The sequence below is a fragment of the Sus scrofa genome, chromosome 16 (assembly GCF_054392235.1).
Source record: "Sus scrofa isolate SSC_HxYL_T2T_F1_AM1 chromosome 16, Sscrofa_HxYL_maternal_Yorkshire_Landrace_v2.0, whole genome shotgun sequence".
Lineage (NCBI taxonomy): Eukaryota > Metazoa > Chordata > Mammalia > Artiodactyla > Suidae > Sus > Sus scrofa.
Window position 1 is genome coordinate 78,043,939 of NC_139398.1, and position 27,371 is coordinate 78,071,309.

A 27,371-nucleotide genomic window follows, 5' to 3' on the forward strand; every position below is an offset into this window, starting at 1 on the left:
TCCTGACTTGCCTTAGAAATGCTGCTTTATGCCACACCTGGGGTGCCGGCCTCCTCCAAAGAGGCTGTGGAGGGAGGAATGCAGAGGTGCTGAGCTAAGGAAGGCCCTTACGAGTGAACCTCGCTATTCATGATTTAAAGATTCTCCCAGTTGCTGTCCTCATGCAGCTTCCTGGCAGTGCTAGGAGGCAGGCCCAGTGGGCAGCATTTCATTTCACTGATAAAAAGTGATACTATTGCTCAGGGGGATTAAACATGGTTCAAGGCCATCTGGCTGGTGGCAGAGGGAAGGTGCAAACCCAGTGCTGTCAGCTGATTGCCATGTTTGCGAAGCAGCCACTCCAGACAGACGGTCAGACCCCACCACCACCACCACCTGGCACCGTGGAATAGGTCTGCGTTATTTTCCCACCCCTGGTTCCCCACCACCAACCTGGGGAGCCGTACTCATGCCGGGGCAGGCGGCATATCTTGGGCATGACCTCGATCAGCGTTTTCACATACTGGAGAATGGTCCCTTGGAGCTGACAAGAGAGTCCAAGTGAGTAAAGTCATCCACGGCTGCTGTGTACGTGCATCTTGGGGCTAAATGCTGGGCTGCTGGGGCGTACAGGGCTTCTGTGGGGAAGTGCTATGGGCTGAATTTTTTTGTCTTTTTAGGGCCGCACGTGCAGCATATGGAAGTTCCCAGGCTAGGGGTCGAATTGTAGCTGCAGCCGTCAGCCTAAGCCACGGCTACAGCAATGCCAGATCTGATCAGCATCTGTGACCTACATCACAGCTCATGGCAATGCCGGATCCTCAACCCACTGAGCGAGGCCGGGGATTGAACCCGCATCCTCATGGATACCAGTTGCGTTCATTACCACTGAGCCATGACGGGAACTCCTGGACTGAATGTTTGCTTTCTCCCAGAGTTCACATGTTGAAACCCTAATGTCCCGTATGATGGTATGTGGAGATGGGGCCTTTGGGAGGGAAGTAGGACACAAGGATGGGGTCCTCGTTCTGATGTCTGTGAAGTAGGAGAAGGGTCCTTACAAGCTGGTACAGTGATCTTGGACTTCCCGCTTCCAGAACTGTGAGCAATAAGGATCTGTTTTTGAAGCCGCCCAGCCTATGGCGTATTTGCTACAGCAGCCTGAGCTGCCTGGGACAATGAGGCACACACCTTGAGAGGAGGGACAGACTCTCTCTGAAAGGTGGGGAGCAGCCTTCTTGCCCTTTGTGAGACAGAAACAGGAGTGTTTTTATTATTCCCTTGGGCTTGGAGACTTCAGGGAGGGCAATTTCTAGGCTTGGGGTCCTTCCTGGGGTGGGGTACTTACATGAGATTCAAACTAAGAGCTAAAATGAAATGGGGCCAGGGAGCGATGGAGAATGAGATGCATTATCTAATTTAGGTCGGAAAATATAATGCACATTCATCCTTCCTGCATCCCAGGCAGACATCTTTAATCAATTACCATCTTTTCCTGCCTTAACCCTAGGTTTAACTTTTAACAACTTGTAACAACCCTTGGTTCTACAAAGCTGCTACCAGAGGGCTGGATTTAGCAGCTGAATCCTGTTTGCTATTCCCGATGTGGCTATTCATTACTCTGTATACTTCTCTGTTGTCATCTCAGAGTTTCAAGAAAATCTTGTGTAAATCTTATTTAAATGTTTCAGCCTTGCTGTGGCAGTGTCTTGGACAATAATGTGAATATCCAGATGACCATACTTGGGGTGGATAGAGGATGAGGGCAAAGTGATACAGAACTCCCTTGAGATGAGGCCCGTAGAGTATTGGTAGCAGAATTCAGCAAGGGATCTCAAGGGGGAAGAAGTGTGGTGATTGATTAGAGATGTCTGCCATGGGCAGAGGAGGGGAAAATGGCAGTACACGTGTCATGGATTTGCATGCTCAAATTAGATAATGCAGCTCAGGGGAGAAGTAAGAGCGGTCATTGGTAGGCCTTAAAGTCAAAGTCAAAATGTCTGAGTTCAGTTGGCAGGTATGAGGAGGGAGCTCAGGGTCAGAAAATGAGAGGCAAAGCCACAGGTCAGAAGGTGCCCTGCAATGTTACAGAGCTATAGGCGAGAGCAGTCAAGGTTTAAGTCAAGTCTTAAGAGCTTGTGACTCGATTTTCCAGGCCTAGTGAAAAGTGAAAGCAGGCCCCCTTGCTCTCAAGCCCACTGGGTCCACCCCTAGCCCCCTTCCTTACCAAGCTCTTGACGATCTTCAGGAGCTCCTCCATGACCACAGCGATGCCCTGGTAACCCAGGAGTCTGCAGATGGTCTTGAAATGAGGGGGCCCCACGAAATTCCTGTAGGAGCTGTAGATGTGGCTGTAGGCGATGTTGAGAGGCTGGAAGAGAGGATGTGGCCAAGTCAGTGGTGGAGAACCGAACGGACACTGCGGGAGTCCTGGCAGGAGGTGGTTCACTCAAGGATGGAAGCTCGACATCCCCACTCACACTGGGGACCCCCGTGAATATGTTTTGCAAGATGCTGACAGAGAGAGGTGGTTAGTGACCACAGGATGGAGCGAAGGTCATGAGATGGGGCAGCAGCTCCCTAACAGGAGATAGGGCCTCCAGGCAAATATCTTCTTTGCAGGACTCACGCTACCCATGACTGTTCACACAAAGCCGGACTTCACAAATTAAGCCACAGGGCTGGGGTACAACAGACGGTTTTCTTTTTCTAGTGGTATTTTCAGCACTAGGACCTAACTGGAAGAACCACATGAAAACTCAATAGCTGATTCAACGTGGCCTTCCTTCTTCTATTTCATGGGGGCCTTCATCTATCACAGGGTGGGGTCTTGGGAACCAAAAGACCTGGGAGGTGGGAGACCTCTGCTGAGTGCATAGAAAAATCACATAGGCTTTTTGGGCTTCAGTTTCTTCATCTATGGAATAAGGAGGTTGCATTAAAACAGTGGTTTTTGGCTTTCTGAGTCGCAACTAAAAAAAAAGTGACATGGAAACAAGTAGATAAAACAGACACAGGCAGAGCTGCTCTGACTGGGTGCTGGTTGGGAGCCTGGAGCTCTGGCCACTGAAGGGCCACCTCCAATGCCCTCTGGACCCCATGAGATATCTTTGCTGAATTACGGGAATCTCTTAAAGATCTTCCTAAGACTATATAGCAAAAATAAATGGCTCTGAGTTGGTCTCACTTAACTGGTGAGACCATAAAATTATCATTGACTTTGTTTTCAAATGGTGCCATTTATGGAGCACCTCATGCCAGGCTTCGGGAAGCCCTCGTGCATTTTCATTTAATCCACACAACCCATGTATCTGATTTGTGATCCATACAATTCTTGACCCCATTTCATAGAAGGGAGAACTGAGGCTCAGGGAGGTAAGTAGCTTACTCAAGGTCACAGAGCTCATAGGTACCTGAGCCCTGACCTGAATCCAGGTGGGTGTGATTCCAAAACCCACATTCTTCACCTCTACCTACCATGGTTAACATTGGAAGCTGAATTCTTACATAAACCATATATATCTATATATCTATATATATATCTTTGCTGATATTTTTTAGAAAATTTTTTTTTTTAGAAAAAGTTCACTTCTAAACTTAGTTCTGAGTATAATTTTCCTACTTGGAATTGTAAAACTCTTGTACACAGAACATGCAAATATGGAAGGACCACATCTGACACTATTAGCTGAAATTCTCTATTAGCTGGCTAATTAGAAATCTTCTGCATGAAATTAAGCAGGAACTGTAATGATGCTTTTGGAGTTCCACAAGATTGTCAATTCCCTCTAGAGCCATCAAGGGTTCAGCCTAGGTTTTGCACTATGTTTTACTATATATGGATTACTCTAAACTTTACAAAGCACGCGTCACAACTGCAGTACCCTCTACTCACGGAGATATAGGAAGGAACACAGTTAATGCCTACTAAGAACAAGAATTCGTGAAGAGTCAGAACACCCACACATCCAGCAGGTTGAATAACTGTTCTCGGGGGAGTCAATGCCTATATATGGGGAGGCTTGGGTTGTGAGAAGCAGTAGCGTTTCACACTCCACAGTCATGTGCTGTCAGAGTAAACCTCTGCCTGAGCCTGGGAGGGACACCTTGCAGGTCGTCACTAATGATTTCTAAAGGGTATGAGGCAGGTATGCTTTATGTAGGGAGGGAAATTACACCTGATTAAAAGCATGATGTTCACTGAAGGTGATGGTTAGCAAATCCTGGAGTAAATGCTGGATTTGATTTCGTCAACCATGGGGCCAGGCCATGTAATTTTGTGTGTGGAGAAAACCATTCCAGTGTCTCTGAAATAGGCCGCCCTGTCAAACAGGGCCGGGGCCAAGGGGAGGTGAGTGAGGTGCTAGGGCACCATGGCAGGAGGTGCTCACTCTCCCAAGTGAGGGCATCTCTGTCCTGGCCCCATAGTCAAAGCCCTGCTCGGGAATGTCGTGTTTCCTCTCCAGGGATGAGGGGTATAAAACAAACATGAGACACGCCATGGCTTACCTCTGGAGGGGGGAGGAGAGTGACTGGAAAGGGGCATGAGAGAACTTTCTAGATGATGGAAAGACCCTACATGATGACTGGGTTCTTGACTACACACATATACATTTGTCAAAACTCATGAAATGATAGGTACACTATGGTCTGTGCATGTTATTGACTGAATGGCTGTATGCCCCCAAATCCATATGTTGAAATCCTAACTGCTATGATGGCGGTATTAGGAGGTAGGAACCTTGGGGGGGTTATTAAGTCATGAGGGTGGAATCCTCATCACTGGGATTAGTGCCCCTGTAGGAAGACACATGAGAGTCCCCATGTCTGTCTGTCTGTCTGTCTGTCTCTCTTTTCTCTATCAAGAGGGATACAATGAGAAGGCGGCTCTCTGCAAACCAGGAAGAGGGCTCGCATTAGACACTGCATCTGCTGGCACCTTAACCTTGAACTTCCCAGCCTCTGGAACTGTGAGAAATCAACGCTGTTAAAGCACCAGTCTACGGTACTCTTGTTACAGCAACCTGAACTAAGACTGTACATTCTAATTGCTTATGATTACACCTTCATACGAAAGGAAATGAAAAGGTCCGCTGGGCTCTCTCGTAGCCTAATTTAGTGCCCAACATTTGCTTTCAAAGATTACAAGACAGCAATGGGATTTGAGTTTTCTCCTGAAGAGGGCTGCAGCTCGAGCCTGAACAGGCACGAGAGACAGTGACTGGCTGTGCTCATAGCCTCAAGGGCACCTCCCAGGCTCATCCCCCAAGAGAGCTGCCCCCTCATTTCTCATGCACACTGGGCACTAGGGCCTCCCTCTAAATCCAGTAAAGCTCTGAACATGTTCAGTCCTTTTTCCTGTGAGAGGAATTTTTTGAGCAGATTTCAAATGGATATCCCTGGAGCGGACAAAAAGCCATCAGCCACTTTCCTCCCCTCCCCCGTGTGACTCTGTGACCTCTTTTCTGGCTTTGAGTCCAGAGTTATTTCCTGGGGGTGAGCACACCTGAGTTCAAAATCCAGTCCCACAAATATACTAGCTGGATGGTCTCAAGTAACTTGCTTGAACTCTCTCAGCCTTGGTTTACCCTGAGTAAAGAGGACAACACCACCTCCGGTTTGCTGGAGATAACAGGGGGTTAAATGAGATAACATACAGAAAGCACCTAGCAGGGTGCCTGGCACCCCAGAAGCCCTTGCTGAAATAACAGCCCTTCCTCTTACTTTGTTTTGCTAATTTGGTAGGTAAAGACTTAAGAAAATACAGCTTCCTGGTCAAATTCCCTCCAGGGGCTTTGGCCACAATCATGATTCTCTGGGTGTGGCGAGGAGAGGCCCCCTGTGGGATGCAATTTAATACAACACAGTGTGCATCCTAGATGGGGATGTGACAGAGCTGACACCTGCTGACGGAACTCACCGCAAAATGCAGATTTTGCTCAATATTTAGAACATTATAAAAATGGGAGCTGTCCAACAACAGACTGTGCTGGGTAGAGACTGAGAAACATGACAAAGGGTTGTGAGAAGGGCCCCATGCCTAGAACAAAGGGTTGGAATAGATGTATTATTAGCTCCCCTCCAATGCCCAGGCTCCAGTGTGGTCCTCCTGGCGCTCATCCTTTTTAGCTGTCTTCTTTTTTTGTGTGTGTGTCTTTTTAGGGCCACACCCATGGCATATGGAAGTTCCCAGGCTAGGGGTCGAATTAGAGCTGTATCTGCAGGGGCAACACCATAGCTCATGGCAACACCAGATTCTTAACTCACTGAGTGACACCAGGGATCGAACCCACATCCTCATGGATACTAGTTGGGTTCATTACTGCTAAGCCATGACGGGAACTCCTTAGCCATCTTCTTAACCCTCACTCCAGCCCAAGGAGCTTCTAAATACAAGTTTCCCTTAGCACTTCCTGGCAAGCACAAATAAAAATATATTCGAGTACATGGACGCTGTTGAGCAGCTTTCCCCAGTTCTAGGCAGAGAAGAAGAAGAATTCTGGAATTGTTTCATCACACATAGGGCTTTAAAAAAAAATCCCCCTTAAAGACATGCTCAATGCACACAGGAGGCCTCCTGCTGACATTCCTATATCAGTCTTGGATTCTGGTCAAGACCAGACATTAGGGCCTCAGTTGATGGCCCAGACTCAGGAAGGACCAGCATGAAAGGAACAGAATTCAAACCCTCCTTGAAAAGTAAACAAGCTCCCCCCACTCCCCCCCCCCACAAAAACCAAAAACCACAGCAAAACCACACCACACCCATGCAGGAAGAATCACACCCATGCTAGAAGGTACGTGCACACACACACCCCGAAGAGCATCTGTCTGACCTGCTGGCTCAATAGGAGGCTGGGCCCTATTGAGAAAATGTGGGAATATGGGAGCCGGGGCATTTTCTGAGGTTTGGCAAAGAAAAACAGGAATGCAACATGACTTGAGACACTGGAAACTTGCTACACATCTCTTAACTGAACCAATCCTGCTAAATGATTTGGGTTCCAATCGAGGTCTGCCTTTAGAAAAGAATTATGTATCCTGTTTAGGATGCCTCACTTCAGATCAAGCTTGGTTAAGTTCATCCTGCACAAAGGAGATCCTTTATGAGCTCTCAAGAAATAATCCTGATTCAGGAATCGGCCATAGTATTAATATGTGACACAGATGCACATTTTTTTCAAAGGCAAAATCGTGTTTTAGGGAGAGGAAAAAAAAAGTTGAGTTTGATTTGGTAGACCTGGGCCTTGTCACATTATCTGTAAATAGGGTTTTTTAAAAAACTGTGGTGAAAGGCACAAAACATAAATCTACCATTTTAACCATTTTAAAGTATTGTATATGGACTCCTGGCCATAAGGCCTCTATCTTTCACCAGATGACAAATAAGGCCAGCCAGTCCAAACAAGGAGACCTGTTTATTTGGCAAACTGAATTTTCAAGCAATTTGCATCTCTGCTTTCTGGAATGACAATTGCTATTTTCAGAGATCCCAAGAGGAATTAAAATTGTTTCTAATTTCCTGTATTACAATTTCTCTAATGTTCCTTGAACAATTTGAACACCATCAGCCACCAGCACAGACATAGTGGTCTAATTCAGAGAAAGGCTGAGAGTGGCATGCCACTCTAAAATTACTGCAGGTAATTGAAGGCTTGGGTAAATGAATAAAATAGCAACATCATCCTTGTTGCAAAGACCACAGAGTAAGATGGTTTAAAGGACTGATAAATCCTGAGTTACAGGTTCAAATCCATTGCTAGGGAGTGGGTAAAATTTCTGACATTTTGTCTGTACCTTTTTTGGAGGGCTGGGGGGTGGCTGTGCCTGGGGCATGTGGAAGTTCAAGTCCAGGGATTGAACCTGAGCCATGGCAGTGACAACGTGAAATCCTTAACCACTAGGCCACCAGGGAATTTCCCTATCAGTCCCTCCTTGATGTTTAGTGAACTCTAGGGCTGGGTATCCAACATGGGGCTTCCTTCTTGGTCTTCTCAGCTCAGAGGCTGAAAGACCCAGGGGAGTTGCAGTAGAGACCTCAAGAAAGGATGCTCCTTCCTTTTTCTATCTCAGGAACAAGCCCTTTGGAGAAGGCAAGGGGAAAAGGAACCAAGCCCTCCTGTTCAGAGAGATCCTATCAACACTGCAATCCCCAGAGATGCTGAAAGTTTTGGAGGAAACCAATATCACCACTTCTAAAATAAACTGTACTCATACGATGACACACAAGCATATCACGGTTCCCTGCTTATGAATGTTTTTACATAATAATTCCTTTGTAGCTGCCCAGCTGTAGTTGTTTTCCACAGCTGCTGGAATAAATTACCATAAACCCGAGGGCTTAAAATGACAGAAGTTTATTCTTATAGTTCTGGAAGCCATAATCCAAAATCAGTATCACTGGACCAAGATCAAAGCACCAGCAGGACCACCATCCCTCCAGAGGCTCCAGGCAAGAATCAATCCCTTGCCTCTACCAGCCCCGGTGGCTGCCAGCATCCCCTGGGTTGTGGCTGCATCACTGCAATCTTCAAAACTTTCCGCTGAGATCTGGCCATCTCCTCTTGTTGGCGTGGAACTTTCCTCTGTCTCCTTCTTATAAGGACACTAGGGATGGCATTTAGGACCCATCTGATAAAGCAGGAAAATCTTCCCATCTCCAGATCCTTCACTTCATCACATGTACAAGGCCCCTTTTTCCAAATAAAGTCACACTTCCAGGTTCCAGAATTAGGACTTGCTATCTTTGGGGGCCATAAAGAGCCTCCAGCACCAGGTAAGGCAGGTAGAATCATCCCCCATTTAGCAGAGGAGGAATCTCAAGTGCAAGTGAAGTGAAGTGACTCGCTTAACATGAAACACAAGATGATATTCTGCTACTGACCGATCACCAAAATAACAAAATTCTACTGGACCAGGGGATAAATAATGCTGTGTAGTCTGGAAGCAGGGCCAGGCAGACATAAGAGTGGGGGTGGTAGCAGCAAATAGGGTAGGGTTGCTGGTGGGGCTGCCTGGGGCTGAGGCAGACTGCCCCGCTCAGGCCACGTGGTAGGTGCTGGCGCTCAGGTATGAAGTCGGCTGAGATGTGCCCAGCCTGCTGCAGCAAAGCACCGGGTCCTGGGTCCCAGGGACTATGATTTCATGAGAAAGGTGCAGCAAGAGTGTGATGAAGTTCTCTGAGGTCAAATCAAGGCCCACACCGGAGCATTGCTGCGATAACAAGGACCACACCAAACCAAAGATCCTACCAACAACCTCCCAAAACTGAAACATTATTGGGAAGTTATTGGTATAATTTCAAGAGTGACTTGTGCCACAATCCATATCACTTGGAAGGCAATTTTATGATAGGCTCTTTATAATTTACTTAGAGAATAATCTTTTTTTAAAGTTTTGGCGCCTATACCATATTTCGGTTACTGAGGTGATCACTAGAGGTTTTTTAACATTTACTATCACCGTAACCCTAAGTGACAGAACTCTTAGCAGGATTCCAGGCTCCAGAAGAGGAAACACTTGCTGACGTATTTCTTCAAGTGTGTCTGATGTTCTTCCTGCATCTGTTGGCTACCTTCAGGCACGTTCTCTCTGAGGTCTCTTAGCTCCCTGCCTGCTCCCATCATTCTGGAATCCACCAAACTGCGAAGTCCTGTCTCTACCTCTCACAGAGTCAACCACAAGGCAAAGAGCTCTTGTCAACCACCGCTGGCCAAAGAACAACACAAGCAGAACAGCAGTGCATTGAAAAGGCCAGCTAGGAGCCTGGGCTCTGGACCGACAGACTTTGGAGTAGGGCAGAGCTGCCCTAGTCTAGCTTTGTGATACTGGTCAAGTTAGTTAGTCCTCCAAGTCTCAGTTTCTCCCTCTGGTCAATGGGTCTACCTCAAAGAGTTCCCCATGGGAAAAATGAAAAAACCCATGTCAAATGCACCAAAAGGTTCTCGGTGGTTATTTCCAAGTTGTCTGAGTTTGCTGCCTTTGAACTTTTTGACATTCTTCCTGTAACCATGAGCATATACATTTAAAACAACAAAGCTGCTTTAAGGAGAAAAAAAGGGAAGGAAGCATCATGCAGGGTGCAAACCTTATAGTCTGGGTGAAGCTACGCCCAACTCAGCACATGGCCCTGACCCCTGACCCACTGATCTTTTTGTAAAAACAACAGCCACAGTGCCTGAGCCCAGCCTATAGAAGTGGGTTCATCTCACTGCTACAACAGTATCATTGCCTTTTTACAAAAGAGTTAACCAAAGCCTAGAAAAGTCAGAAAATTTGGCCAAGGCCATAGAGGCAGGATTTGAACCCAGCCTGGGGACGTTAATCACTGGTGCCAATCAGCTTTGGGACCAAGATATGCCCTCCCACTGTCCCTTCCCTGCCACCTTCAGGGAAGTGCAGGGACCTTGCTCTTGGCTGTTTTCCTCTGACAATGATTTACTAATGAGACCTCCTGGCCTGATGGCTGATGGGGCTGCCACTTGGAAGCACCGCAAAAGGGTCCTCCCTGAAGGTAGGGAGAGTGAGCGAGGCTTGAGTGCCATCCCCCAAGCCACGTCCCAGGAGATCTGCCCCATTCACAGGGCTCTGGACTCCTCTGGGTGCTGCTGGCGAATGGTGATGGCCCAAAGGAGCAGGGCAATCCCTGGACTTGGACTCGGGGATGCAGATGCTACTCTTGGCTCTGCCACTCAATAGTCACCCAGCCTGAGGAAAGCTACCCTTTCTCCTGGGATCTGTGAACCAAGAGGACTTCTGAGCCTCACATTCTCCAAGTGTCTCAGCTCCTGAGATAAAAAGCTCCGTGCTTGAAGTTCCTATTGTGGCTCAGCAATAACAAACCCAACTAGGATCCATGAGGATGAGGATTCGATCCCTGGCCTCGCTCAGTGGGTTTAGGCTCTGGCGTTGTGTGTGCTGTGGTGTAGGTCGCAGATGCAGCTCAGATCCCGAGTTGCTGTGGCTGCAGTGTGGGCCAGTAGTTGTGGCTCTGATTCGACCCCTAGCCTGGGAACCTTCATATGCCACGAGTGTGGCTTTCAAAAACAAACAAACAAAAAAACCACCTAGTTTTCAAAAAACAGCATCCATGAGCAGTAAAAATAAATTCCCATTTTTGGTGGGAAATGCCTGAGCTCCATCTCATCCCTCTACAGGCCCCCTAACTTGGGTATTTTTATTCCCCTCAAAATAACCTTTTCAAAAGGTCTCTGTAAACCAGCGCACTGGCCTTTCTGTGCAGAGGATGCTCTAATGCTCAGCAGGGAGTTGCCATTAGCGGGCACCACTGCAGACCTTAGACAGACCCCTAGGAAGATTAAATATCACAGAAGCACAGAGCACGCGTTTAACTGAGGGATGCCAGGCGTCATGAGACCCCACTCCTCACAGAGACTCTTGGCCTGGGTCGGGGAGCTGTGACCCACCAGGCAGTTCTTTATAACTTTCTGATTAAAGCTGATGTGAACCAAGAGACATTTATGGGCCAAGAACCAAGAAGAAAAAAGATGACTTAAAAAAAACACCTGATTTGTGTTTGATTATCATGGTATAATTCAGGTCTAAATCCACCTGAGCTGAGGCTGCTGTAACAAGTTACTGCCAAGGTGATGGCTTCAAACGTTAGCAATTTCATCTCTCACAGTGCTGGGGTCTGAACTCAAGGTGCCGTAGGGCTTTTGGGGAAAAAAATCCCCCTGAAGGTTCTTGGGGACAGTCCTTCCTTGCGTCTTCGTCTGCCAGCTCCCACTGGCTCCTGCCGTCCTTGGCTTGTGGAAGCAGCACACCAGTCTCTGCTTCTGTCTTCACATGGATCCCACCCTCTGTGTTTCTCTGGGTATACATCGCCCTCGCTTTTCTCATAAAGACACCAGTTACTGCTCCTAAATCTAGGGTAATATCATTTTGAGATTCTTAACTAATGAAATCCACAAAGTCCCTACTTCCAGCCCAGGTCCTGTTCTGAGATGCTAGGTGAACCTGAATTTGGGGCAAGGTGGAGGGACACTCAAACCAACTCAGAACAATATCTTGATGGTCTGGCAAGCCTCACATGTGTTCAGGACTGGGCAGGGGTGGTACTCAGATCTTCTATCTGTCCTTCTGATCTAGTCCAAGCCTACAGCTTTACAGGTGATGGAACTTTGGCTCAAAGAACAACAGAGTATTGACCAGGGTTATACAACTAGGTAGTGCTGCCAGAGACGAGAATAAAGATAGAAGAGAATATAGAGATGGGGTGGGATGTGGGGTGGCAATGGGGTGGGAGGAGATGAAAATACAATTATTTCTTTACTTGTGGGAGAAGAGAGAAGAGCATCTTTACATTTGAAACCACTGTCTAAAGAGGGTCTTGGTGGGGAAAAAATGACAACTGGCTTACAAGAGAGACAATTCAGGAGCCTTGGAAGAATCAGTACCATTCTGAGATCAATGTGCAGGGTTTGCCTTTTATTTATTTATTTTTTGGCCAAAGGAATGAGAGCTCCTCTCACTGGGCAAAAGCCTCCCCAGATGGGTCCCTGAAACATCGTGCGTACAGATGCCTGCTGGTTGCCATGGTGAATGATGCTGATCTGAAGAAATGAATAACGTGAGCGTTGGGGGCGACAGTGGGATTACTCAGACAGTGGCAAGCGAGACATCAAGGAGAGCCCAGAGCAGAGGAGGGAAGAGGGCACCAGCCTTCAGCCTTGGTCCACTGTGCCTCTGAGGGCTGCGTTCTACCCGGATCCACTGTGTGCGTCAGGTAAGGGATGGCTCCTCTTGGAAATGGAAATGGCTTTTCCTTTAATACTCTGTCTGGAATAGGGCCAGGCCATGATAATATCAATAGCTAAAAATAGGGGGGATTCAGAAACAGAAGCAGAGGAAGAAAAATAAAGAAGGGAGACATTTGTTCCTAAAAGCTGTGCATGCTGCATCTTGCCAGAAAGCTCTTTAAAATGTCTGCTGTAGAAAACTCAGTCCGCAAAGGCAGCCAGCACAGATGTGAGGCAAACAGCAGAAAAGATTCACGACAAGAAATGTGATTCCTGATCCCTCCTGATGGAAGGGTTTACGAGGGCTCTTGCCTCCGAATCACAAATAATGAATTCAGCTCTTTTCATTGTGGTCCGAAGTGCATTTACGGGGATGTGTGGGGTGCTGGGGTGGGGTAGACGGGTGGGTAAGAGAAGGAGACCACGGAGAGAGTGCAGATACGCTGTCTCCTCTGCAAAGACCCTCTGGAGGGATCTCAGTGTACCTGTCTCATCCGTCTTATGCCCCATGTTGCTGGGGAAAAAAATTTCCAGCTAAATGGAAAGGAATCTTCCCCTTCCTGAGCATTCCAGTTCACTGCCATCCTTAGAGAAGAAAAACAAGGACTGTAAAATCACTCACTGCCATGCATCTCCCTGCAGCCCACCTCCTCTAGGGGCACAGGCAAGGAAACAGGAGGTCGGAGGGAGGCAGGGAGGAGAGAAAGCGCTCGTAAAAGGCATCGGTGTGGCTTCATATCCAGTTCAAGCTCAAATCCGATCGACTGTGTGAGACTCTGTTGCTGTGATCTAAAATGAAACCTTCTGTATTTCACGTGAGAGAGGAAGGGCAGAGAATAGAGCTGGTGAGACCTCCACGTGAACATACACAGGTTGAACATGGCTGGCCCAGAATTTAGCTCAGGGGAAATTCAGTCTCTGTCAAATACACAGAATTAAAAAGAAACGGAAAAGCCTGAAGATGGCGCACTTATCTGAAAGTGAGAGGGCCGGTAATCTAAAGAGGACTCACCGATTTGTTGGGAAAAACAGCAACCCAGTCTTAGTACCAGCACCTCACCATGCAATAACCTTCTGTTACTAAATCTGGCCGCCTTGCACTGGGACATCCAGCGGTTACGTGGCTTTGGGTCTTATACTTGTTAGCTGATTGCTCCTCTCAGATGGCCCATCTGTAAAATGGGGACCTAGCTTAGAGGATGTGATGAATTGAGGACACATATCGTTGTATGTTGAGCTTCGAACATGATTTGTGACCCGGCAATCGGTGGTTAACATGCACAGTGTGGCGGGCAGTAGCACGCGGTAGCAGTTTATGCCGGTATGTGGAGCTATGTTGACCCAGGAAACCAACTTCCTGGGTAATGTGGTGTTGAAAAAAGCACGCATATGGACAAAACATAAAGCAGAGGTTTTGGGGAGGAACCAGCTGCTCCTGAGTCACAAGCCGCTGAGTGATGCCCGTCTCCTCTGGCCACGGGCTACAGACCTGGGAGGCGAAGCACCCCAAGGCCAGGATGTTCTAGGTGAATGAGGCACAGCAGTGAGACAAAATCGGGAGGTCCAGAGGGAAATTTTAGGTGAAACGGTTGCCTGACTTGGAGGTCAGAGACCCTCGGTGACTAACGGAGGGACTCTGAGGTTGTGCTTGTTTCTCCTTTCATTGCCTTTCTTCTTCTTCTTTTTTTAAAAAGTTTAGGAACTATGTTGTATTTAAAGAATATGAGCCAGGGCAGGTTGCGGCTGGGGGCTATGAGTGCATCTTTATTTAGGCCTGAAGGCCCCTGGCCTTGGCATGAGACAGCCCTGATTTGAACCATGGTCCTGCCATTTCTTAGCTATGCCTCGCTGAGTGTTGTCACCTCTTGGCCTCCATTTCTTTGTAAAACGAGGGGGGTTGGGCAACGTTAGCCCCCATCTCAAATGCTCAATGCGTGGTGGCTACGACGATCATAAATCAGTCCTTAAACAAGGGGGTGTCACTCTTGACTTTGATTCTGGTTTCAGAATCGAGATGAACATCGAGGTTGGGAACGTTTCTTATACGGGAGCCATCATTTCCTGGTCGTCCTCGGAGCCCTGCCTGGAGGACTATTACCATATTATGTACAGGCCCAACTGGAACAGCATCTTCTCTGGCTATCTTCGCTACAGCTTCCACCACGAGGAGAAGGTGCCTCGAACAATCAGCTCCGTGGTGCTGGAACACCTCACCCCTTCCACCCTCTACTTCCTGTGCATCAGCTGCAAGAAGATTCTCTTCCCCTACAGGCACTACTGCACCATGTTCCACACCCTGGATAAGAGTCCCCTGGCTGCTGGAAGCTCCCTGGTAGACCCCCAGCTCTCCCTGTGGGTGCTGATGGCCATTCTGCTGGCCTGCTTCACAGCCGTCTTAGCCTTCATCTGCCTCCAGTTCTGGTGCATCCGTTGCCATGAGCCTCGATGGTCGTACAGAGCCGGCCACATGGAGGAAGCCAATGGTCTGGTGAGATGGCCAGAGGATGCCCCAGCTCTGGGGCAGGGGGAGGAAGACCTGCAGGGGCTCCCCCTGGTGGAACTGCCACGCGACAACTCTGGAGCTGCAGCGGAAGCAGAAGGCCAAGCCCCTCCTGCAGCTGCTGAAGCTGATCAGGATGCCCCTGACATGGGTGCCTTGCAGAGGGAGGCTGGTGAGCTTCCCGCCAACGTACTGCCTCATTCTGGGGAGTGAGAAGTGGGGAGGAGGCAGCCCACATCAGGTAGCTTAAAGCCCTCCACACAGTAGGTCTCCTGTAAAAATGCCTCTGTAGACCACCCAATTGTCTCCCTTCAAGTGTCAGTGCTCTCGTGGGTCACCTGGCTGGATGAATGCCCTTTGACAAAGCTTTTCAAGCTGGAAAACATATACCCCCCTGGTGTGCCAAGGGAGGAAACATGGCATCTCTGAGGACTGTCCATTTGGGGGGTTGGTCAGGAATCAAGGGCATTATTTTAATATTAAAACAATCATGAATATGTTATGGTATAGAAAGTAAAATTTGCATGACTTAAATAAAACAATACTTCAAGGAAATTTTCGAGTTGAGGAGTTCTGTAGTTCTGCTTTCAATCAGTCAGCTTAGGGGAATTTCCAGTCTCCTCCACCGTTGGGGGGAGTTATTTTTGAAAGACATGAGAAGCTTTGCTCTAGAGTGTTTTCCAACTTTCAGCTATCACACACTACCTTGTACCCCATCTTCACTGTTTTTTGCCTTTTTTTTTTTTTTTTTTGACTGCATCTGTGGCATTTGAAAGTTCCCGGGCCACTGATCGAACCTGAATCACAGCAGTGACGCAAGCCGCTGCAGTGGCAATACCATATCCTTAACATGCTTGGCCACAAGAGAACGCCCTATCTTCACTTTCTTAAAGCCACAGACTATCTTTCTATCATTAATAATACATTTTCTTTAAATTGACTCATTTTTTAAGCTTATTTTAAAAGATAGCCTTATGTGACTTCCAAAATGAAAAACCACCCTCCTGCTACAAACAGAAGGGAAGAGACATAATAAATAGAGTGAAAACAGAATAATATTTAATTTGACTTAGATACTATTGCCTGCTAAGGACTCTGAGCTTAGGGCCTGCTCTCTTAGCTTTGATAAAAAGGGAGGTGAGCAATCACTGGAGAGGCATTAAAGATGTATCAGCTTCAATGTCAGCCCTGTTCCTTAATATACTCGGTTTGAAAGCGAACTGAACAGGGAGTCATTTTGTGAGGCAGTTAATTAACCTCATGAGTGTGAATTATCTCCAATGCTGTCTGTAAGGGTGCTCTGGAGTGAGAGACTGACCTCATCAGACTGGCCGCTCTGGAGAAGACACCTGTACCACTCCAGCATCATCCTAAGACCATCTGAGCCCCACCTCCAGGCCCAAGGCGGTGGCGGGGGCGGGTGCCGGTGTCACTCATCTTTGTTCCTCATAATTCCCAATCTAGGGCTCCCCAACCTAGAGGAGAACCTGTCCTTTTAATTTTTCTCTTTTTAAAGGGCCACACCCACAACATACGGAAGTTCCCAGGCTAGGGGTCAAATCGGAGCTGTAGCTGGCAGCTACACCACAGCTCATGGCAGAGCCTGATACTTAACCCACTGAGCAGGAACAAGGATTGAACCTGCATCCAAATGGATACTAGTAGGGTTCGTTCCCGCTAAGCCACAACAGGAACTCCTATCTGGTCATTTCTTCTTCTAAGTCCATCTGCGCTTATTTTGAGAAAATGGGGCCAAAGGTGGCCGTTTTTCATCACACACACACACACACACACACACACACACACACACACACACAATCTTGGCTTTTTTGTGGCTGTTGTTGCGCTACTGCACCCCTCCCACAGCCTTCTTCCACACAAACCTGCAGGGTAAGAAACGAACCTCTTGCCTATGTCACAGTGTTGGTGGGACTTGGTGGGGTGTCCCTCGTGCCCACCACAGGTATGGAAATGGAACTGCAGGAGGGCGAAGATGAGTCTGCTCAATCTCCCCAGCATGGAAAACCTGCCCAGCAGCTGCCGTCTCGTGGGGGCTCAGGGAATGTGTTTCACCAATAGCAAAGGACTGAAGGTCTAGAACAGGCACCACTTGGGAGGCTTAGTTAGTGACAGGGTTGGCGTTGGGAACAAAGCAGCCAAGAGACAGGAGACCACCTCCCGGCTCCAGCTCCGGCCATCTGGGATTTCCTACAAAGCTCTACCTTCTCAACCACGTCCTGTCTGCCAATCCCCCATATTTACGGAGCACAAAATCCCAGAATCACAGGATGGTACCATAGCGACTCAACCGAGAACAGGAGGAGATGTGATGCCAAGACAAAAGTCCCCCACACCCACTGCCCTGCTCCCCTCGGTGAAGTCCTCCCCAAGCCGTCCCACCCAGAACCCAGCCCTGCCTGGTCCGCGCTCACTGCTACCCTTGCTAGTTGTGAACAAATAAAGATGACTGCTCACTGATGCCTCTTCATCTCCACGCCTCTTGATTTCTGGTTTGGGGAAGACCTGTCTATTTGCTTTTGCTCACTAGTCTCTTAGAAGCAGGACACAGGCAAGACCACTCACCTTGGACCCATAGAGGTAATAAGGCTGGACGTTGGCGGGTTTATCTCTTTGTGGCTCTTGGGTGAAAGGGATGGCAGTTCGGACAAAACTAGTGGAAGAAAAGAGATGGGGCAGGAGTTAAGTGGGTCCTAATATTATTTTTCATGGGACGCTATACAGCAAGAGCCCTTCCTCACTGGGCACAACCACACTGTTTCTTAGGCGGCTGCCTACACAGGTACTAAATTCTTGTGTTACACCCCCATTCAGCTCCTGCCTCCTTTGCACAGATGGGAAAACTAGTCCAGGTTCACAGGCTCAACTCCAGGCTTGAGGCTGTTCAGAACAGTGGCCAAGAAAGTTGCAAACAAGCTGGGCCAGAAAAGAGCCTTCTCTAGGCCCAGATCCTCCAGTCTCAGTTTGGTTTCCTCAAGAGTAGGGCATTGCAAACTCTTTCTATAAAGGCCCAGATAGCAAATATGCTCAGCTTTGCAAGCCAGATGGTCTCTGTCGCAACAACTCAGCTCTGTTGTAGGATGAAAATACCCACAAATAACTGTAAATGAATGAGCACGGGTGGCAGAGTTCCAATAAAACTTTGTGCATTTCAAACAATTTCCACTTGTCACCAAATTATAGTTATTCTTTGGATTGTTTTCCCCCAACTGCTTAAAAATGTCAATACCAGTCTCAGCCCATGGGCTGAACTAAAACAACTGGCAACTAGACGCAGCTTGTGGGCTACAGTTTGCAGATCTCTGCTCAAGAGGATTAAAAATCCCAAATCTTTGGGGAACTGTACGTCTGTCTTGCTAAATGTGTGGATTCCTTCCAGACCCTTTCACGCATTCGGCACACACTTATGTAATGCTGGCCAGGAGCCAGGCCTTAACAACACTGAGAAGACCTGTCACGGGGGCATTTCGATGTATCCTTAGGAAATTGTTTTGTGCATGATATATATCACCTCTGCCATCACATTTTGAATCTTTATGGGATAAGTCCTGACCCAGGACTCTGTGAGCCTTTCAGAAGGCTTGTTCCACTGTGTGAAATACGTGCTCTGCAGATGTCTATGCACGAATGCATTCACACATGTGCAGGGCCTCCTACCATCTGATCACGACACTTCCCTTCCTCCACCTCTTCCAAGGTTGAGAAATGCTCATCCTCACGTGGCCTAAGGGATAGTGCGTGGTCTGGTTCTGCTTCCTCCCGGGCTCTGCTTTACCACGCATGGCACCATCACCATCCTATCTGCTCCACCCTCACTGGCATCTCATTCCACCAGACACCTTGCTTGGAATGCTCTCCTCCTGGCTTTTGCCTTATTTATTCCTGCTCATCCTTTGCACCTCAATTCAAGCACTTTTTCCTCAGCAGAGGATGCCCTCTTGAGGTTTGTACTGCTTCTCGGACTAGGTCAGGTGGTACACGGCTGAGGGCTTTCCTCCTCCTGCAAATCCACTGCTTATAACAGTGCATTTATCAATTGTTTCCTCCTCTGGCCTGAAGGCTCCAAGAGGCAGGAGGGTGTCTACGTGTTTCTGGTGGCATCCCGCCTCCGGCACCGAGGCTGCACCCAGGAGGGGCACCGTGAGACACCTGTTGCAGGAATGAGTGGACAACCTATGCTGGGCCTGGTCTGGAGGAGAAAGCTAGTGGCTTCGGCCCCCGCCCCAGACCCCTTTGCACAGAGACCCCCTTACCGGTTGGTGGACCCATTGTAGCAGTAGTTGGGGAGGAAGTCGAAGTTCAGCTCCCAGAAGACGTGCAGGGTGATGCGGCCATAGGGGGCGGACACATTGTGATTGGCCTCCCGGAACATGGCGTCAAAACTGTCCAGAGTCATGTGCTTACACAGCAGCCGGTGCGTGAGCCGGTTGATCTCCAGCAGCCATTCCAGCTCCTGCCCAGAGAGAGAGCCTGAGGCTGCTGAGGACTTACAGAAACACCCTGTCCGCGTGCACCACTACTGGACAGATTCCTTTCACGCAGGTGTGAGCCCCTCAGACAACCTTCTAACTGCCGACACGGAGACTCGGACGCCTGTGCTCGCGTGTGACAATGTTCCCTTCTTCTGAGGAGTGAGGGAAGTGGCAGACCACACCGAGAGAGGCTGCATGCCTGCCCCCAGAACGAGGACCACAGACCAGGTGCAAATCCCTTGTCTGCACCCCCTTGGGTAGAAAGCAGGACTACTTGCTTTCCAGTTTCCACACTGGAAAGCGAAAAGCTTGCTCCTCAGAACCGCAAGTCAAGTAAAAGCAAGCTGAGAACGTCCATTCATCACCAGAGACTCTACCTCCATCCCGCAGAAAGTAATCGTAAGAGCTACCACCTCCTAAGTACATACAATTAGGGTGAAAATACTGTTTTTTAGGTCAAACACCACCCAGTGTTAGTCATTTCTTATGGTTCCATCTAATATGTGCCAAGCAGGGTTCCCAGCACTTTACATGTGTTAACTCACTTAATGCTCAAAACCCACTGTAAGGTCAGCACGATGCCTGTTCTTACTTTATACAGATAGAAACTAGGCTTTAAGAAGTTTGATGACTTGGCTTCAAATCCAGGAAGTTAGGCTCCCAAGTTCACATTCTTAACCACTGTATGCTACAGAAATTTAAAAAACAGCCAGGTCAGAACATTCATTCCCTCCTCAGTCACACAGGGGTTGGTTAACCATGATGGCAAAGGTTTGGCTGCAGGCCACGGACAAGGATGTGCATGAGTGCTGGGCCCTAGTCATGTGGAATCCCACCCGCAAGCTGAGTGCGGAGCAGAGTGGAAAATGTCCAGACATAGCAGGTCACTGCATTTGCTGGTAAGTCATGAAGTGAGTAAAACCCTTTGGGCTGGCTTTAGTTCCTTGCTGCATCGCTAGCAAAGAGAAACAAAGCGGAGTCCTGTAGACAGAGAAGGCATTCCTCCCCATGGTGCTCGAGAACATTGCTGTTGTCGTAGCTAAGTCATCTTTTGAGGTGGGTACAACCACCCATGTTTCATAGAAGGGGAAAACTGAGACTCAGAGGGCGAAGTAACTCGCTCAACGTCATGGAGGGAATACAGATTACAGGGCTTAGGACAAGATCCCAGGTCTTCTGATACCACCATACGTGCATGTGCCCCCTGTGACACAGCTGTCTAGAATGAAGAAGCAGTTACTGAGCCAGCCCTTTGAAAAGGAAAGATGGTTTTACAACATAAAAGCTAAAAGAACATTGGCAAGGGGGTTCCACAGAACATGCCAGATGGTAGCATGGTCAGAGGGCCAGCTGTAAGAGCAGGGGTCGGAGTTCAGTTCTCTGCAGTCCAAAGAGGTAGCCTTTTACTCTCATCAGTCACAAGGCTCCCCCAGCGCTGGTGGGGTCCACAGTATGTTGGACCTAGACCACACTTCCAATCTTGGAGCTGTGTCTCACTGAAACTCAGCTTCTGTGGCTCTAAACTGGGGACAGAGAACTGGATCAAAGCTTGCAACTTAATTAGCTGCAGGTAAGTGAGACAGGAGGGGCAGGAAGGAGCCTGGGCCGGGCTTTCCATGGTGAACTGGAGAGCCCCTGCCAGATAAAGGTGGTGTGGCTACTTGACACCATCCCATTGTCTGTTACCAGGCTGGAACGGGGCTTAGTGATGGCAGATCCTGCAATCTTTCCAAAGAAGGCCAAAATCTGGGAGTTCCCCTTGTGGTGCAGGGGAAACAAATCAGACTAGTATCCATGAGGATGTGGGTTCGATCTCTGGCCTCGCTCAGTGGGTCAGCTATCTGGCATTGCCTTGAGCTGTGGTGTAGGTTGAGGATGCGGCTCAAATTGTGTTGCTGTGGCTGTGGTGTAGGCCAGCAGCTGCAGCTCTGATTCAACCCCTCCAGAGGAACTACCATAGCCTTCAGGTACAGCCCTTAAAAAAAGAAGAAGGCGGCCCAAATATGGATTTCAATTCTGAAATGGTAGCTGGAAGAGAGATTTTCCAGTCACTGTGCACCATGAGGTACATGAAGGGTGGAAATACAGAATCAGCTCTCTGCTTCCATCTCTTGGGGCTCAGTAAGCAATTTTGGTCCCATTCATTTAGATGGGGTAGATAAATAAATAAGCAAAAAATAAATGCAATGCATATGCATGGATTTATCTCTAAGATCATGGAATCCCTCAGCACACGGAGATGCCCTGTTATGGTGAAGAGAGCTGCTGGTAAGAAACTGGGGAACAATTTCCATTTCAATGTTATGTGATTTTTTTTTTTGGCCTCACCCATGGCATGTGGAAGTTCCCACAACTTCCGGGCCAGGGATCAAACCTGTGCCGCAGTTGCAACCTGCGCCATAGCTGTGGCAGTGCTGAATCCTTCACCTGCTGCACCACGAAGGAATTTCCTAATGTTTTGTGATTGTAACAGGCTTATCAAAACACATCAGTGTTCACGAGGGAGACTGAGGGAGCGAGTTCACAACTCTGCTGACGTGGGGGCTGCTAGAAGTATAGTCCCTGCACAGTCGAGGAGTTTTATTATGTGATGCTAATTGGGTTTTGCATCAGCCCTTTCTTCCAGCCTTTGTATCAGAAGAGGGAGCTTGCCTGGGGACGCAAGGCTCATTGCATTAAGGCACTGAGGTTTCAAAGCCGTGTGTGTGTGTGTGTGTGTGTGTGTGTAGTGTGTGTGTTGGGGGGGCTCAGGTGCCTTCTCAGAGGTTGTCAGTGCTGTACAGTAAAGCCAGCGTACTGGTGGGGGTGGCGGGACAACACAGAGAAGCAGAACTGGGGAAATATAACACCCAAATAGGCAACTTCTGTGAAGTAGTGGAGAGAGCTCTTCCATGGGATCTAGAAAACCTGAGTGTCAGCCACACTTGGCTGTGAACCAGATCTGTGCCCCTCCCACCCCCAGGGATGGGGTAGAGGGCAGAAGAACTGGGGACTCACACACAGACACAGCGCTGAAGCCTGATAGGTCAGCCCTGCGGCAAACCCAGCAAACCCAAGAGAGCACAGCCGGGCCAACCTGAACGTTTCATTTCTAGGCAATTGTTGCCATCTGGGAAGGCCGGTTTGACGTTGCCAGAGCTTCTGCAGTTTTATTCTCATTCTCCCAAGTGCTAAATGTTGGTGCAAAATTTCCAACACACTTGCTCTGCAGCCTAAACAAAACACTGCCTGCAGACTGCCAGCTCTCCACCTCAGCATCGGCTCTCTCTGAGAATCAATTTGCTCAGCTGTGCAGGAGGAAATCTCTGCAACCCTCCCTGCTGGGCATCAAGTCACCCCTCCCCCATTTCAGGGTAGAGCTTCTAAGGTGAAGGGCAGCGCTGAGGGGAACACATTCATTGCTTTGTTTCTCAGGGGAGGCAGAAGCTCCTCAGCCAAGGCAGCGCGCCCTCTGACCCCCCCCCTTCTCCAGGAGAGAGCATCACCAGGTCTCCCCTTCATGGGCTGAGTGGGAGGTAGCTACTCTTCCCCGGGCATTGCCCTCACCTAGTAAACACAGGCTCTCACTGCCTGTTTTGATTTTGTTCTCAGCAAAAAGAACATTCAGTGCCTTTCACAGGGTGGGAAGAGGCAGTGGACACCCACACACACCCCAAAACCAGTTTTTCATAAAGTATGCTCATTCATTACCGGAAAACGAGAAGATACAGATAAACAAAGAAGATAAAAATAAAAATCCCACCTCTTGGAGATAATTACTGCTAAAATTTGGCTAAAAGAAAGAAAAACATTTCCTTTCTTTTTTTACGGCTGCACCCGCAGCATATGGAAGTTCCCAGGCTAGGGGGTGAATCGGAGCTACAGCCTCAGCCATGGCAATGCCAGATCCGAGCTGCATCTGCAACCTACACCACAGCTCATGGCAATGCCGGGTCGCTGACCCACAATCGAACCCGAGTCCTCATGGGTACTAGTTGGATTCATTTCCACTGCACCATGAAGGGAGCTCCCATAAAAACATTTCTTAAGCCAATCTCCCAGATAGACTTGTGCTCAATCAAACATAGTCTCTCCAAGTCAGTGACCCAGGGCTTAGGTGGGCAGCTGGGTCAAGTCCTCTTAGGAAATGCTGCTGAGAATCCACCCTGAGAGCATTTCATCTGCAGCTCAAAATGTCTGTTTCTCTCTTTCTTCATTAGCTCTTTTCCATCAGGTGCGAGGAGCTCTGCAAAGCTCTTTCCAGGCAATATTTCATTTCATCCTTACAACAATGCCATGAGGTGGGTTCTAGCATTTCCTCCATTGTAGTACAGGTTTGTAGTACCAGGTAAGCAACTCACCCAAAGTCCCAGCCAGTAAATGGCAGGGCCAGGACTGGGACCCCACTGTCTTTTGGACACTAGAGTCCTTGTTCCTAGTCACCTTTTTCAAAAAAAAAAAAAAAAAAAAGAAAGAAAGAAAACCCATTTTGTCCATTAAAAAAATACTTTTTATTTTGAAATAATTTTTGATGGGCAGAAAAGCTGTGAATACTGCAGAGCTCTAGTATGTTCCTGACCCAGAGTCTCCAAAGTTAACATCTTACATTATCATAGTGTAATTATCTATAGTAGGAAGAGAATGTTGGTACCATTCTATGAACTAAATGACAGACCTTATTCAGATGTCCTCAGTTTTTCCACAAAGGTCTTTTTTTTTTTTTTCTCCCCATTTTAGGATTCAATCCAGAATCCCACATTGCATGGAGCTGTCATGTCTCCTTAGTCTTTTTCAACTGCAAAACAGTTTCCAGTATCTCTTTGTCTTTTATGTTTCTGGGCACTTTTGAAAAGCACTCTTTGTTTCTGAATGCCATTTGATTTGGGCTTATCTGATCTATTTTCATGATAAGATTGAGACTGTGCCTTTTGCATTTTTCATACATATCAGAGGATATATGAATACATCTTATTCCTGGCGATATGAAACTTCAGGGCTTGTTTGAGATGATGTCTGCCAGGTTTCCCTCTTATAAAGTTACTATTCTTCCCTTGGAAAATAATGAATGATTGAAGGAGATAGTTTGAGACTATACAAGTATCCTGTTTCTTTTTTAGAGAATTTTTTTTAAATTTGTGGCTGATTTTTAAATTCTGGTAAAATACATATAAAATTCACCATTTTAAATATTTTTAAATGCACAATTCTGTGGCTTTAGGCACATTCACATAGTTGTGCCACCATCACAACCATCCACCTACAGAACTTGTAAAACTTCCTCATCTGAACCTTTGTATGCATTAAACACTAACTCCCTAGTCCCTGGCAACCACCATTCCACTTTCTGCCTCTATAAATTTGACTACTCTAGGAACCTCATAATAAGAGGAAGCCTAAAATACTCTTCTTTAATTTCTGCCTATTAATTTTAGCATCTGCTGCTGGATCTTTCCTGCAGCCATTATTACTGTGGTGTACTAATGGTGATTTTCTATTTCTCTCATTCCTTCTACTCATCTTCTTTTGAAATATTAAAATCTTTCTTTGATTCACCTAAAGACTGATCAATCAAGTTTATTCTAATTCTTGGAGGGAATTAGCCAAGAATAGTTCAAATTGCTGGTTAATAAAAGAAGGAATAAATCCATGCTTGTGCATCAGGAACAACTATATAATTTGCAAGTCCTAGAACAAAATGAAAATGTGGGATGGAGATCCCACTGTGGCACAGAGGGTTAAGGGTCCGACTGCAGCAGCTCGGGTTGCTACAGAGGCATGGGTTTGATCCCTGTGGCATAGGCTGCAGCTGCAGCTCAGATACAATCCCTGGCCTGGGAAATTCTATATGCCATGCAGCCAAAAAAGGAAAAAAATGTGGGGACCCTTGTTAAAAAATTATTAGGAATTTGAAGATGGCAACAGCAGAGCATTAAACCAATCAAGGGCCTTTCTGGGCTCCATATTACTGCAGAGCCATGAAGCCAAGCCTGTTAGGCAACCTTCCCTACTCTCTTAGGACCACCCAGCTATTGCTGGATGGGTAGACTCCTAAAGGACAGGCAACAGTGCCCAAGGGCTGGCCATATTTAGAGAATGCAAAATCCCCTTCCACTCTCGCTCTGTAGGCAGTCAGGAGAATAAGGTTACTTTTTTTCTTTCTTTTTTGTCTTTTCTGGGGCTGCACCTGCAGCATATGGCATATGGAGGTTCCCAGGCTAGGGGTGTAATCTGAGCTGTAGTCGTAGGCCTACACCAGAGCCATGGCAACTCGGGATCCGAGCCGCATATGTGACCTACACCACAGATCATGGCAACGCTGGATCCTTAACCAACTTAGTGAGGCCAGGGAGCCAGGGATCGAACTCACAATCTCATGGTTCCTAGTCGGATTTCTTAACCACTGAGCCACGATGAGAACTCCTAAGGTTACTTTTTAAGTCTCTTTCCCCTGCTCATTCAGATGGGAAAGAGGCTCACTGGTTCCCTCTAACTTGCTGAGTTCTAGGCTAACAACAATCTCCAATGAGGCTTCTGGCCTGAGGAGTCTCTGAGCAGAACTCCCAATGCCCTGTCTCTTACCACAATGGAGGTCAGGTCCTCACTTTCAAAGCGGCTGATGGCCTGATCCAAGGATTTATACATGGCGGCTGAGATGCGCTGGGTAATGAGTCTGTTCAAGTCAATTGATCTACCCAACAGCTGCAGGGAGGGCAGAAACAGAGAGAGACAGGTGACTTAAGATTTGCACAGGCACCCAACAACTAAATGCAAGGCACTGAAAGGAAATTGGACTAAGAGTATAAAGAACATGATAGGACAAATAGGGACTCAATAGAGAAAAAAGAACTGTTAAATTTCCCGAGTATGCTAACTCTATGACAATTCAATGAGAGATTATCCTTGTTCTTTGGAGATATGTACTAAGGTCTCAGGAGTAAAGTGTCCTGATGTCTGTAACTTACTCTTACATGGATAAGAAAAAAGTATGTATGTTAAAATGTATTTTTTAATGTATGGTTTATACAAAATGTTTTCATAAATTCTATATGTATTTACAGTACATTTACTACTCCTTTTTAAAACACCTTACTTTCATTTATTTTGTTTTATATTGGAGTATGCTGAATTTACCATGTTATGTTAGTTCATATATTCATGAGAGAGAAAAACACATACGAAAGAAAAAGAAGATGAAGCAAATGTGGTAAAACATGACTAATCATGAATCTGGTTCTAAAGTCTATATATATGGGTGTTTATTGCGTTATTCTTTAAACTACCCTGTAGGTTTGAAATATAAAAAGTAGAGAAAAAATAGGATTCATTCAGACTGTAGGAAGAGGTTCAGGACAAGCTCTGGCACCCTGGGTGATGCCAACATCCTGAATTTAGCCCTGAGGTTCTTCCTGCATCCATCCTGTGTCCCAATTCACTGTCACCATAGAGCAGAAGTTTCCCCAGCAAGGGCCTACCGCGTGCCTTTATGGGGATGCATTGAAAAGCATGAGGAGAAGGGCTGATTACATGATGGAAAATATAGCTCAGGATAATTCCCAGGGTATATGCGGGCATTACTGCAGATGCTATGTAGATAGCAGTAACCATTTACTGAGTGCCTACTGCAAGCATTTCACTTGCTAGGTACCCAAGGATCATTCTTAA

General features: G+C 47.4%; 2 protein-coding genes across 12 annotated transcripts in view; one reads left to right on the top strand and one right to left on the bottom strand.

Annotated features, from left to right (window-relative positions):
* CYFIP2 (cytoplasmic FMR1 interacting protein 2) overlaps nucleotides 1-27,371 on the bottom strand; it is a 148,657-nt gene that overhangs the window by 43,337 nt on the left and 77,949 nt on the right. For 7 of the 11 annotated variants that reach the window (XR_014830982.1, XM_021076694.2, XM_021076692.2 and 4 more), the window contains 5 exons: nucleotides 26,289-26,408; nucleotides 19,512-19,711; nucleotides 17,824-17,911; nucleotides 2,207-2,350; nucleotides 433-523 (listed from right to left, as the gene is read on the bottom strand). Coding sequence is in view for 9 of the 11 variants with exons in the window: in XM_021076694.2 (XP_020932353.1) it covers nucleotides 433-523; nucleotides 2,207-2,350; nucleotides 17,824-17,911; nucleotides 19,512-19,711; nucleotides 26,289-26,408 (643 nt within the window). In the remaining 2 variants the exon portion in view is untranslated. Of the gene's footprint in view, nucleotides 1-432; nucleotides 524-2,206; nucleotides 2,351-12,414; nucleotides 13,913-17,823; nucleotides 17,912-19,511; nucleotides 19,712-26,288; nucleotides 26,409-27,371 lie in introns of those variants that run through there. The other 4 variants (XM_085001888.1, XM_085001887.1, XM_085001889.1 and 1 more) reach the window with 2 other exon arrangements.
* Nucleotides 12,595-17,716, top strand: FNDC9 (fibronectin type III domain containing 9). The gene is made up of 2 exons (XM_003134107.5): nucleotides 12,595-12,727; nucleotides 14,748-17,716. The coding sequence occupies exon 2, from the start codon at nucleotides 14,755-14,757 to the stop codon at nucleotides 15,451-15,453; it is 699 nt and encodes a 232-aa protein (XP_003134155.1). The 5' UTR covers nucleotides 12,595-12,727; nucleotides 14,748-14,754; the 3' UTR covers nucleotides 15,454-17,716.

Bases quoted from the DNA above. Each gene is read 5' to 3' on its own strand.
- FNDC9 (XM_003134107.5), top strand. From the start codon at position 14,755: ATGAACATCGAGGTTGGGAACGTTTCTTATACGGGAGCCATCATTTCC.